General features: G+C 38.0%; 2 protein-coding genes across 2 annotated transcripts in view; one reads left to right on the forward strand and one right to left on the reverse strand.

Moving 5' to 3' along the window:
* Positions 1 to 3,601, forward strand: part of cpne7 (copine VII) — a 32,269-nt gene extending 28,668 nt beyond the window's left edge. Inside the window, exon 16 of the mRNA XM_034041691.3 lies at positions 27 to 3,601. Coding sequence (XP_033897582.2) covers positions 27 to 164 — 138 coding nt within the window. The 3' untranslated portion in view covers positions 165 to 3,601. The remainder of the gene's footprint in view (positions 1 to 26) is intronic.
* LOC117425856 (serine/threonine-protein kinase Nek11-like) overlaps positions 1,903 to 12,744 on the reverse strand; it is a 44,529-nt gene continuing 33,687 nt past the window's right edge. The window contains exons 15-16 of the mRNA XM_034043143.3: positions 11,174 to 11,261; positions 1,903 to 5,894 (exon numbers count right to left, since the gene is read on the reverse strand). Of these exons, the coding sequence (XP_033899034.3) occupies positions 5,648 to 5,894; positions 11,174 to 11,261 (335 nt within the window). The 3' untranslated portion in view covers positions 1,903 to 5,647. The remainder of the gene's footprint in view (positions 5,895 to 11,173; positions 11,262 to 12,744) is intronic.

The following is a 12,744-nucleotide window of genomic DNA, read 5'->3' on the forward strand; positions in this document are numbered from 1 at the left end:
CTATTGTCCTCTATTGTGTCTTGCAGGCCTCTCCAGCAGCCCTGGCAAAGTGTGTGCTGGCAGAGGTGCCCAAACAGGTAGTGGAATATTACAGCCACAAGGCCTTCTCACCTAAATGCCCAATGATGGATTCGTCTATTTCGCCTGCCAACACCCCTGAATAATTGAGGGAAATACACACTAAAAAACCTTACATGATTATTGGAAAACAGCTTGGGAAGGGGATGGAGGGGATTAGAGATGGACAGAACTGCATAAACTGTTTACAACTTAACAAACAGGAAACAACTGTCTACATTCATTCTCCATGACACCACATTCTGGTGCACAAATGACCTTTTAGTGTGTGTGTTAATGTAATATCACAGTCTTATTGGTTATCCTAACTGGGTGTGCCTGCATAGCATGAAGACTTCTAAAATACTGGTCTTAAAAGCAATCACACTTGGCAATGAATGTGGAAAAGCAAGTTCTGTTTTCTCTGTTCCTGAAAGACCTCATTGCCTTGCAAGTGGACTCTTTTCTTAAAGCAGATACCAATTTTCTCCTACAAAGGAATGAGGCACGGTGTGTACTGAATTCAACTCTGAAGATCTGGCAGAAGAAGAATACACAGACCGAAACATTTGAGATTGTTAACCTCTTCAACTCCTGAAGAGTTTGTTTCTGATTTATCCAGTGAGCCTCCCTACATCAGGAGGCACTGAGCTACAGGACAGCTGTCTAATAACCTTTACAAAACTTTGTGTGGAAGGTACATGCATGAGTCTGTAGGCTGATGTTATTTCATTAATATCTGGGTAAAAAATGGTTAGAGGTTATTGGAGTTCTCTTACTGGCTGTATCAGTGGTATATTCTGATATGTTTAAATGTAATTCTATATAATTTAATGCTGTATACATGCCATATTTACCCCATCTTTGTAAATATTAACAATCCAACACAATACACATTTTGAGAATATAATAGTCCTCTACCGTAGGTTTCCGTCCTCTATATCAAATAAATTGTTTGTATCATTTATTATTTTTTAAGTATATATTTATTTATTTATAGCTACTCAGAAAAAAAGGCAGCTCAAAGACAGCGCACATCTAATTATCAGCATTACATCCATTTACATAATGTATCTGAAAGCTAGTTTCAAAAGAAACATTTTTTCATACGTACTATGAGAAACTATGTTAATGAAGACAGCCGCAATATACTAATTTAAATATTTGTTGCATCTTCTTTGCGAGATCTCTAGTGTTATACATTGCGAGAGTCGTGCGACATTGTTCAAATAAATAGCGGGAGATGAGTTGTGGTTTGCTGCAGGAGAGGGTGCCTGAAGCCGGATAACGTCTACATGCAAGGGTGCTAGAATCAAAATAACATTGTTTTAGTTAAATGTAAACGTCATCCGAACAATGCATTCTGTTCCGTCTTCATTTTACCTATTTTAATACTAAAAATAAAAAAATGAAAGGCAGTTTAATCCCATCCGAATCTATAGTGGGGACCCCACCTTCACCCCCAAATAAAAAATGTGTTTCTATCAAAAATCTTTTTATAACTATACAGTAGACCCCTGCTAAACCAGATATGTTTGTTCGACATTAAGAGGTGTCGGGTTTAAAAAAAACACAATAAAATCACACACGCATACATTTATAGTGCTCAATGTATATTAAATGTAAGACAATTATCACTGCACGGTCTGTGATCTTGTTCAGCCAATCACAGCACTTAATTTATCCAAGCCATTTTATAAACTACAATAGTAAAATCAAATGAACAACACCTAGCGCACATAATTCAGAGCCTGTATTGGTATTGCATATTGTTTAATATGATATAGAGTACAAACAGGTGATTTTAATGTGCAATTACACTGCTAAAGTCTCTGTACATATTTGCTCTATAGCACATCAAATAACATGTTGAGTAAACAGATTCAACAGCAAAGTAATTCAATGTGATGTTGGCACAGAATGCAATTTGCTAGAATGTCAAGGACATTGCACATATTTTTTTCTTTTAAAACGTACAAGAAGCCCTTCAGCAGTGTGGTACATAAGCACTTTGCTGTTGAATACCAGGTTTTAGTAAAAAGCAAAATTAAATTTCTGTGCTTATGTGCAGCTTTTTTACCTCTGCAGTGCGGAGGTGGCAGTAATTGCTTTAGAAGTTCCTGCTTGCGGACGTCAATGCTTTTAAAGTGGGGTGCTTGTGTGTGGCTTTCCAGCTGAACTCTCCGAGGTGCTAATGCAGCAGTGGGCTCTGAATCACGCAGCACCTCACATTCCCTGTGCCCACTCCAGCCAGTCATGAGCAGACCCACCACTTGACCGCTGCGGTGAGTACAGTTGAAATTACAGTTCCCTTCAGGCGTGATTCTTTACAAATGTGAAATCAGCTTTGGAGGCACTACACACAAAAATGGTCCCTCCATGTGTTTGTTTTTGTGTAGGTGTTCGGGTTCTGTTCTAAACAAAATGTAATAGTCACAGCAATTCCAGTTACGTGTTCGCCTAAAGGTGATTCATTATACCACTTCAAGGTAGTGCATGGTTTGTACTTGGATGGGCACTGGAGGAAGACCAAGCCTGCAGTGAATATTGTGGTTTTGGTGGCTCATTAACAGGCAGTTTTCCTCTAATCTAAAGCTCAACCAGTGCCCCAGTGTGTTTGTATTTAGTAGAGGAAAGGGGGCATCTTTTGGTTGAGATCTTAAAGCATGGTCCTGTCTAGCACGTGGACCATGGCACTCGTCTGAAGAGCAGCTGCTCATTAAAACTCTTCACCTGCCCCAGGTTACCTCTGTAAATACAAATACATTGGTTCTGAGTAAAAAAGACTGTGATTGATTAGCGTTCTTCCATCACTGCCCCTCTTCCTAATTCCTCCAATTCTTCTGGTAAACCTTATCTATGTTTTTAAGGGGGTCACTCTCTCCTTTGTGCTGTATAGAGGTGGTTATATTTCCAATGAACACATTTAATTAGACTTTAGTTAAACGAAGTTACATGCAGTTCAACTCATCTTTATTCTGGGTTACATTTTTTATTTAACAAAACAATGTTATACACTAAACAAGATATCCAACTTTGCCAAAAGGTACTGAACTGTGTAGTGGTTTTGTGATATATGGGGCACTGTTCACCAAGAACTGGGAGCCAAACTTCTTTAATGCCTCCAAGAATGAAATGTCAGCACATCCTTCTTATACACTGTATTGTCAGACTAAAACTCCAGAATTAAATTTAAACACATTTCAGAAATACATCTGTATGCCAGCTAAAGTATGTGAAGGGGTTTAAAAAGTTTACTGCTGTATGGTACAGATAAAACTACTTTATTGCATGCCAAGTTACCTGTGATTTGATATGTGTTGTCCATTCTTTTCAGTATTATATGCTGAGGATATGAGCCTTGCATGCAAATTCTATTATTATTATTATTATTATTATTGTAACATGTTAACTACTTGGCATTTTGGTAAACCATGTTTAAAAAACTGTTGGCAGTGTTGTATTTGTGTATGGATATAAATTCTAATGTAAATTTTATGTTTTTAAAAACAAAACCTCATTAAATATTTGGTATTTATTGCCATTTTGTTTGTTTCTCTCAAGTTGTATCCACGATGGACCTCTTGATACCCCATTCATCCCTTTCACACACACACAGTGTTGGGTAGTGTACAGTAGTGAGTGGGATGTGATGGCTGTAGGGCTGCCATCAACAGCCACAATGATCATGTGAGCATTCTTTAATGATTATCACCTCTAACACCTTCAGATAGTTGGGTGTAGAAATCTACAACAACGTCCTGTAGAGCTATGACTTGCTCCTTGTGAAATATCAGTCATTTGTGTCGTCTTGGATAAGGAAGCACCTGCCAACCAAGTGCCAATTACCTTCAATCAAATCTGGAGTCTTGTCCATAACGACATAGTGACATATAATGCTGCCAGTGTTCTCATTGCTGGTGATCAGGCTAGAGCAATGCAAACATATTGCAAATGAATTCTCTGCATTTAAAAAATAATATTTTCAATTTCAGTGCACATTCTTAGCAAAAATTCAGAGCCATGCCTGGTAAATTTTTTTTTTGTTTTTGGACGTTCATGTCTGTGTTTTTAAAAAAAAAAATTCACTAAAAGTTGTGAAGTTATTTCACCCAGTCGCATTCATAGTCTCAAGGACAGTAGTGCCTAATTAAAGCAGTGCGCTTCAACACTAAATCATGCCTGTCACTGGATTTCAAGTGTCGTGCCTCCAAATGACAATGAATATTATGTTCTTTGCACAGAGAAAAAAAATAATTGCAAATAAAATGCAGTGTACCATATTTACACTGAAAGAACGGCATTGCCAGAAAAACATTCACTGAGGCTAACAGTATGCGAAAAACATGACAGTGATTAGATATTTAAAAGTTTTTAGGAAACAACTTTCAGCTATAGCATCACATTCAAAGTATTACCTGCTGATTGGATAGTATATGGCACAGAAGACATCAACATTCTGTCATTGTATGCGCCAACTAGAACAGAAAAGACCATTTGTACTGTATGGGGCTTATATCTAAATCCCTTTTGTGAAGTGTGTGATGGTGGCTTGGTGGCCAAGGTAGTAAAGAACAGTTTGATCATTATGTTTTTAATTAGTTCAAGTTATGTAAACTTTATTAAATGGATTAAAATTAGTACGGTTCTTATGTATTTTAACAGTACATATATAGAAACAATAGTCATACTAGCTACTCTACAGTATAGGTTTCATAGGGATTCATTTAATAGTGTATAAGAGCTTCAAATGACATTTTAACAGTTTATTCTTAGTAGTTCTGAGTATTTGTTGTTGGTTTGTTTATTTTTTGCTTGTTTTTTGTTTTTTCTGTAAGGCCTGGGAAAGTGTTGATGTTACTTCCACTCAGAAAGGTTACTTCCTCTTTAAGAAAGCACAGAATCATAAACCAGTAACAATAGGAGTAATCCACCGCTTGACAATCCCAATAAGTCCAGAAACATCTGGAACAGCAGTTGACACCAAGGCCTTGTTCCATTTTACTAATCACAATATTTACACATTTAACTCACTACCTCACAGACTATATAATCCTTTTGCTGGACCATTGTATCTCCTTTGTTGTTCCAGAAAAAAAGCATATATAAATGTGTAAATGTGTATATTGGATCTTTCTGCACTGTTGAACCAGAGATACTGAACCAGAGAGCAAGTGGAGTCACATTATATTTCTGTACGGAAGCCAAATACACACAAAAAAAAATGATTCTCCAAGCAACCGTAAAGCCAATTCGAAACATTTACATAGAAAATAAATCTTACGAACAGACAATTTCAAACAACTGATCCTAACAGCTAATGTCCACAATTAAGGAGAAAAATGGATGTGAGGGGAATTCAAATAATCCATTATCTTGTGCCTGACAACACTTGAAAACAATGGATTATTTTCACAGATTTGCCACTATGTTGGTTATCCCACTTAAAACATTTATAATTGCACAGATATTCATTTAAAATTCCACCTTTTCTTAGTAATTGAACCATGTACTGTATGCATTAACAATTGAACTGATATTCAGAGAAACCGATACAATATTAATATTGGTGAGTTGTACTGTAAGCACTTTACCAGTCTGTGCCAAGGGTTCCTATCCCAGCTTGTTTGAGCACAGAGGGTTCTCTCAGTTGCTCTTTCAGAAACAGAAGCTGCTGGACCATGAGGCAGTGCTGGGGGTCTTGAACCCAGGTCTGCAGCTGCTCAGGGATCTGGTCGTTTTTGCAGTCTGAGGGGTCTCCTTGCTGCTGGGGGGTGCTGTTTAAATATGAGTAGACCTGCTGGAACACATCATCCCCAAGCTGCTCCACACACATCCTGAGAGAGTTAAAGGAAGTACAGGTTTAAAATCCCTTGCCTAACTTTTATAGCTTCAGTACGTACCCTTATCTTTACCAACTGTGCCGTGGTCTTACACATGTACTCTGAAGGTTCAACACCAAAGAGTACAATTAAACCCTAAACTTGTGGCCCTATGCTGGGTCACAGGTGCTCTAGTGCCAGATTCTCACTGTATCTTTCAGAAGAAATATTCGCCTGTAAAGCATTCTAATTGGTTTAGGGGAATTGTTAAGTGAACTAATGATAATATTATACAAACCAAAATTAAAATAAATAAATCCTAGTTTAAGTTTGTATTTACTGTTGGATGCAGAAAATAAAACATTTTTCAATGCATTTTAACTGTTTGTTTTTTTTAAATCCATCCCCCCCCCTCCACTCCGGACAGTTCCTTTTGCACACTTTCAGTGCATTTGAAGCATGTTGGTTTTCATATTCTATTTTCCACAGGATTTTACAGGAAAGCAGTTTAAATTAAGATAACAAAGGTCATAGGAACGGTGGATCTGCAGCAGCACTTCACTTTTAAAGTTGAGTGAAAACATTAGCATTTTAATTTTCCACCCTTGGCTGAGCACGCTTTGTCTTGCTTCTATACCAGGTCTCTCCAATTCTAAATCGATCTGGGCTGAACTAGAAGAAAGAGTTGGGGGGTGAGAAAGGGTGTGTGTGTGTGTGTGTGTGTGTGTGTGTGTATGAATTACATTTCCCCTGAAGCCATGGCTTTACATTAACCAAACTTGACACAGTGCACAGTTCCTGTCCAACCACTCTCTGCTTCACCCTCTCCAATCTGGCTTCCGCTCTGCTCACTCCACTGAAACCGCCCTCCTGTCTGTCACCAACTCACTTATTATTATTATTATTATTATTATTATTATTTATTTCTTAGCAGACGCCCTTATCCAGGGCGACTTACAATCGTAAGCAAATACATATCAAGTGTTACAATACAAGTAATACAATAAGAGCAAGAAATACAATAACTTTTGTTCAAGCAAAGTACAAGTGTGACAAACTACAATTCAATAATACAGCAGATAATAGTGATAGTTACATCAGGATATGATTAAATAGTGATAGTTACATCAGGATGTGATTAAATACAAAGTACTACAGGTTAAACACTTGACAGATTACAGTATTCTGAAGTACAGGATTAAATGCAGTAAAATAGGGGGCAGATAAGAGCAAAATAAAGCACATTTACATGAAGGGTGATAGTGTCCCAGGATACAAACAGAGGAGTTCTACAGGTGCTCTTTGAAGAGGTGAGTCTTAAGGAGGCGCCGGAATGTGGTCAGGGACTGGGCAGTCCTGACATCTGTAGGAAGAATCTCCACTCTGGCACGCACTTGCCGATTCTTCCTGAGCAACATCCGAAGAATCCGACCCTTCCTCACCAACTATGCTACCCAGCTCCTGGTCCAGGCCCTGGTACTCTCCCGCCTAGACTACTGCAACTCCCTCCTGGCTGGCCTCCCTGCGTCCGCCACCCGTCCGCTCCAGCTCATCCAGAACTCTGCTGCCCGCCTGGTGTTCTCTCTGCCTCGCTTCGCCCACACTACTCCACTACTCCGCTCGCTCCACTGGCTCCCGATCACCGCTCGCATCCAGTTCAAGACTCTTGTACTAGCCTACAGATGCCTTGACCAGACTGCACCCAGCTACCTCCAGACCCTCATCTCTCCCTACACCCCCACTCGACCTCTCCGCTCCGCCTGCACTAGAAGACTGGCTCTACCTCTGCTACGCTCCCCTGCCTCCAGAGCCCGCTCCTTCTCCACCCTTGCTCCGCAGTGGTGGAATGACCTTCCTACAGATGTCAGGACTGCCCAGTCCCTGACCACATTCCGGCGCCTCCTTAAGACTCACCTCTTCAAACAGCACCTGTAGAACTCCTCTGTTTGTATCCTGGGACACTATCACCCTTCATTTAAATGTGCTTTATTTTGCTCTTATCTGCCCCCTATTTTACTGCATTTAATCCTGTACTTCAGAATACTGTAATCTGCCAAGTGTTTAACCTGTGGTATTTTGTATTTAATCATATCCTGATGTAACTATCACTATTATCTGCTGTATTACTGAATTGTGGTTTGTCACACTTGAACAAAAGTTATTGTATTTCTTGCTCTTATTGTATTACTTGTATTGTAACACTTGAAATGTATTTGCTTACGATTGTAAGTCGCCCTGGATAAGGGCGTCTGCTAAGAAATAAATAATAATAAATAATAATAATAAAATGTCATAGTCCATTTATTGATTATTTACGCTACTGGCGACGAGACTGCATAGCTACTGAGTCTGAAATGGCCACCACATGAAAATCATTTCACAATTGCAGTGACGTTTGTTGTGCAGCTACAATCTAACCACGCTGTCACAGAATGTAGCTCAACTGTAGCTTTAAGTAACAGTGCTTTAGAAGTGCACTGCCCTACAAAACTGTCGTAAATGTATTTTTACATATAAGAATGTTGTTTCTTTATAGAACCATGTTGAAAATAGAGTAGGATCTGGTCAGGATTTCCAGATTGTAATACTGATTAGAAATCTGATTAACCAGTCATGAACATTTTATGGGTCTCGTTACTGCATAGAGCTCTCTACAGTGTATTCTAAGTGTTTACTAAAATTAAGCCTGTGTCTAATTGAAGAATATCTAAACCTAGGAAGTGAAGTTGCAACACAAATCAAGTACCGATGCTTATTTATAAAAAAAAATTATGAAAGCCAACTTTTGTTTTAAAACCATATTTAGCAATGCTGTCAGTATGCTCAGAATTCACAGTAGCAAGACGTTGCTGATAAAGAACCCTACATACACGGTTTGCAGCACTGTTTTATATCTATCGCTTCCAGCTATTATGCCGAAGCCTATAAATCAAAATTATAAACGACATACGTATTCAGACTTGCTTCAGAAGGTCAAATCACATCTCCAAACATATCTGCACTTTATTAACCCTTTACAAGCTTATTAGCAACCTTCTTGGTGCAACCAGCATAGGCTACAATCACAATGCAAAGTATATTTATATATATTGTATATTCTATATGAAGACATAGACAATTAAAAGTCCAATTTAGAGCTTTTTCATAGCCTCTCCCCCCTTTTTTAAGTCTGTGTTTAGTCTGCCAGGGGATAGATAGCGAGGGATAATTGTATTGAGATGCACTAAAATAGCAGCATTCATCATTTACATTTGCATTCATAAATCCTTTGTGGATCCAAATAAGCCTAAGAGAGCTTAAACACTTCATGAACCAGCATACTGTGTACACTTTAATTAAAGCCCTGCTGTTTAGGGTTTTAGGATGGATTAATACCCAGTGCTCAAAACAATAGTACACAGTAAGACCATCACTACAACCTTTGAAACATGTGGAACCTAGTGTTGTGCCTCCTGAGGTACAACAAGTATTGTTATTTTATACTTTGGTTTTTTTGGTCAGTGTTCGTATATCATCCATGCTTCCTTTTCTACGCTAAAAAAGTAACTTTTGGTTTTCTCCCCTCCTGTACCCTGATTACAAATTGCATGGCTAAGTGGTTCCATTACCTGAAGCACAAGCAACATACATATCTGCATCTTTACAAATGAAAGCATAGCTATTGATCTTCAACAAGGTTAGGTACAATGCATTAGGTAAACTTCTGTCTAATAAACTGCAATCGTGATAAGCTTGCAGAAAGCAACAGCAACTTGTAATCTGCTGTGCTGTACCAGACTATTTTAAATAATGCAAAATAACCAATGTCTGTGTTGAAAGAACCAGTAGGTCTTCAGAACTATAATTGGGATGTGTGTTAATGTTCAGGTAGTTGGTGCTAAAGAGAGACAATAAACATAGTTATCAAGCCTTTAATTCTGCATCCTTCTTGAAACTACAGTTGTAGAACATCTACACTGCACCTTAACATCTCCGGTGGTGCTGTTCAGTATACAGCACTGTTTGTCATCGTGGGAGAATCATTTTATGTTGAAATGCAATGGAATCTGCTGTTTCTAAAGCAGGGAGTTTTCCAAGTTGTTTTTCAGATGCTCTCAAGATATAATCCATCAAATAAAAGCACCCTTTTATTATTTCCTGCATAATTTCCCCACACAGCTTGGCGGATGTTTAGAAAGGCTTTTAACAAATGTTGTACTTCCTAGCATCACTCCTCAGTGAGTCTGTACTGATGAGGTAGACAAGCAGGGCTAAAGTACTTTCTGTGAGTTATTTTCATTTGCAACCATTGATCTCACTGATCTAATAAAGCATGTTTCCATGGAAACACTGCATCCTGGGCATTGCTGTGAAAATAGTTGAAAACAATAAAAAAAAGTGATTTATAGGGAAACAGTGTAATTACTTAATTTTGTTTTATACCAAGCAGAGAGAAAATGGGGGCATTTTGTCAAGGGAACGGATTCAAAGAGTTGAATTGCCTGAACTAAAGTAACACACTCGTAAGATTTGTACCAGAAAGGTACCAGTAACACACTTGGCTTATAGGAGTAATAACTAGGCCTTAAGAACACAATTTCTTATCTCTCATTTCCACAATAGCACAGTCTGAAAATGTTTTTAAATGCCATGGTTATAACATCACAGTTGATTACCAGTACAGTATTGAACGACATCTAAACAAGAGTCAAGTTCAACTACAGCAGTGTGGAGTAGTGGTTAGGGCTCTGGACTCTTGACCGGAGGGTTGTGGGTTCAATCCCCGGTGGGGACACTGCTGCTGTACCCTTGAGCAAGGTACTTTACCTAGATTGCTCCAGTAAAAACCCAACTGTATAAATGGGTAATTGTATGTAAAAATAATGTGATATCTTGTAACCATTGTAAGTCGCCCTGGATAAGGGCGTCTGCTAAGAAATAAATAATAATAACTAAACCTACATCCGAGGGGTACTTTCATCCCTGAATGAATTCCTAAAGTCATGTTTGGTTCAAAGTTTACATATAATGTTTTGTAAGTGGTTCAAATGCATATGTTAAGAGTGAACATTATACAAGCTTCCTCACCTAAATGTGAGGTTGTATGCAGTTAATTAAATAACGTGAATATACCGATTGCAATTGCATTGTGGTTTACTGTCTTAAGTGGGTTTAATCGTGTGAGACGCAGATTGTCATGCTGAAGCTAATTAATTTTGGTTGGAGTTTATACAAGCGAGAAAAGTAGACAAACATTTCAGCTCATGCATTTGTTCTTCTTTTTCTCTTCAGTTGACAGGGTTGTGCATACTCACTGTTGCAGGTGCTTTATTTTGGATTCAATTGACTTGTTCATGTTTACATCTTGGGATGCTTCTGTGAGGGTATCACATTGGTCCTCATCTACAGGTAAAGCAAACAGCTAATGCTAGGCGATACCAAGCTCTAATACTTAATGCAGCAAAGATAAACACATCACAATCAATAATACAACTACACATACACAATACACGAATACAAGTGTAGCCAGGTAAAATTATTGTAAAGTGTAGTTGAGGCAAAGTGAAAGCCTGGTGACTCACAGACAGATTTGTTCAGAATAAAAATGAACAATTTATGATTGACAGATAAACATTGTTATTTAAATTTGGCCAATTGGAGCGCGTTAGCCGCCCCTATGCTGGCAAACTATGATGATGAATAAAGTATATTAATTAAATGAATAACTAATGCCAGCGGGCAGGACAAGTTGCACTCAAGGCCACCTTCCCCCTAGATGAGGCACACTGCAAGGTGGAGGGGGACCAAACAAAAAAACAAAAACCTTAGGAGTAGACAAAAGGGGGCTATATATCGTGTTTGATGACGGCGTATTTAATTAATGGGCAGATTCTCCTTTCAGAAATACAACTATGTTTCCTAGTATGGCAATGGCAACTTTTAATCTATCATGTTTAATTAAAACAAATCTTCATTTTTAGTAATATTTATGAAATATTGCAGAGGGAAAGGTGCACCCAGTGATAATGTTGCTAGTGCTTATATTAGGTACTAAAATTGATTTGAAATTGTGGGTTATTACTCAGTTGAAAAAATCACTTGAATAATTCAAAAAGAAATTGGAAGCCAAGCAAACTGCTCTCGTTTCTAGACAGGCACATTTCATAATGGCTTCGTGTAGCCACAAATGATTGCTTCCATCTCGTTTCAAATTCAAAAGTGCTCTTTTGTTTCTCTGTGTGAGAGAACATTACACTTAAATTCAGCACCAAGATTAGTCACCGCCAATGTATTCTGGAAGGGGGCCTATTTCATTACAACATTACTTATCTTTTTCTCTGTCAGTGTAAATCAATGGTAAGAACACCAAGAAGAAAGCACATTGCTGAGATAGCAAGATAGCACCGTGCTTACTCCAGATATGCTCCGACACACAAAAGACTGTTATATATTATACAAGGCTTCTTTCTCACATTCCCACCCAAAGCACTGATCAAATTCTGCATCAGTGAATAGCTTCATCATGTACAGTTTTTTTTTTTTTTTTAATAGAAATGACTGTTGCTTTTGCTCTTGGCGCTATGCTTTTAAGGTACATGCTTATTGAATTACAGTACAGTGCTTCAACAAGTGCAGGTATGGTTATTCAAAAATGATCTGGTCAGCTTTTATAATTTTTTAATGTCAAATAGTAAGCATCAAACAAAATTATATACAATACAAAATGCTGATGTCTGGCTAGGGTTTCTAGGGTTTATAATAATATCCCAATCGTACCATGCAATTTTTTTCTGTATGGGCCATATATAGATATTACAGTTTATTTACTTACTTACACTAAAAGCATTTCAAATTGTATTTTCATATTATTGCACAGGAAGTTTAA

The sequence above is a fragment of the Acipenser ruthenus genome, chromosome 20 (assembly GCF_902713425.1).
Source record: "Acipenser ruthenus chromosome 20, fAciRut3.2 maternal haplotype, whole genome shotgun sequence".
NCBI lineage: Eukaryota > Metazoa > Chordata > Actinopteri > Acipenseriformes > Acipenseridae > Acipenser > Acipenser ruthenus.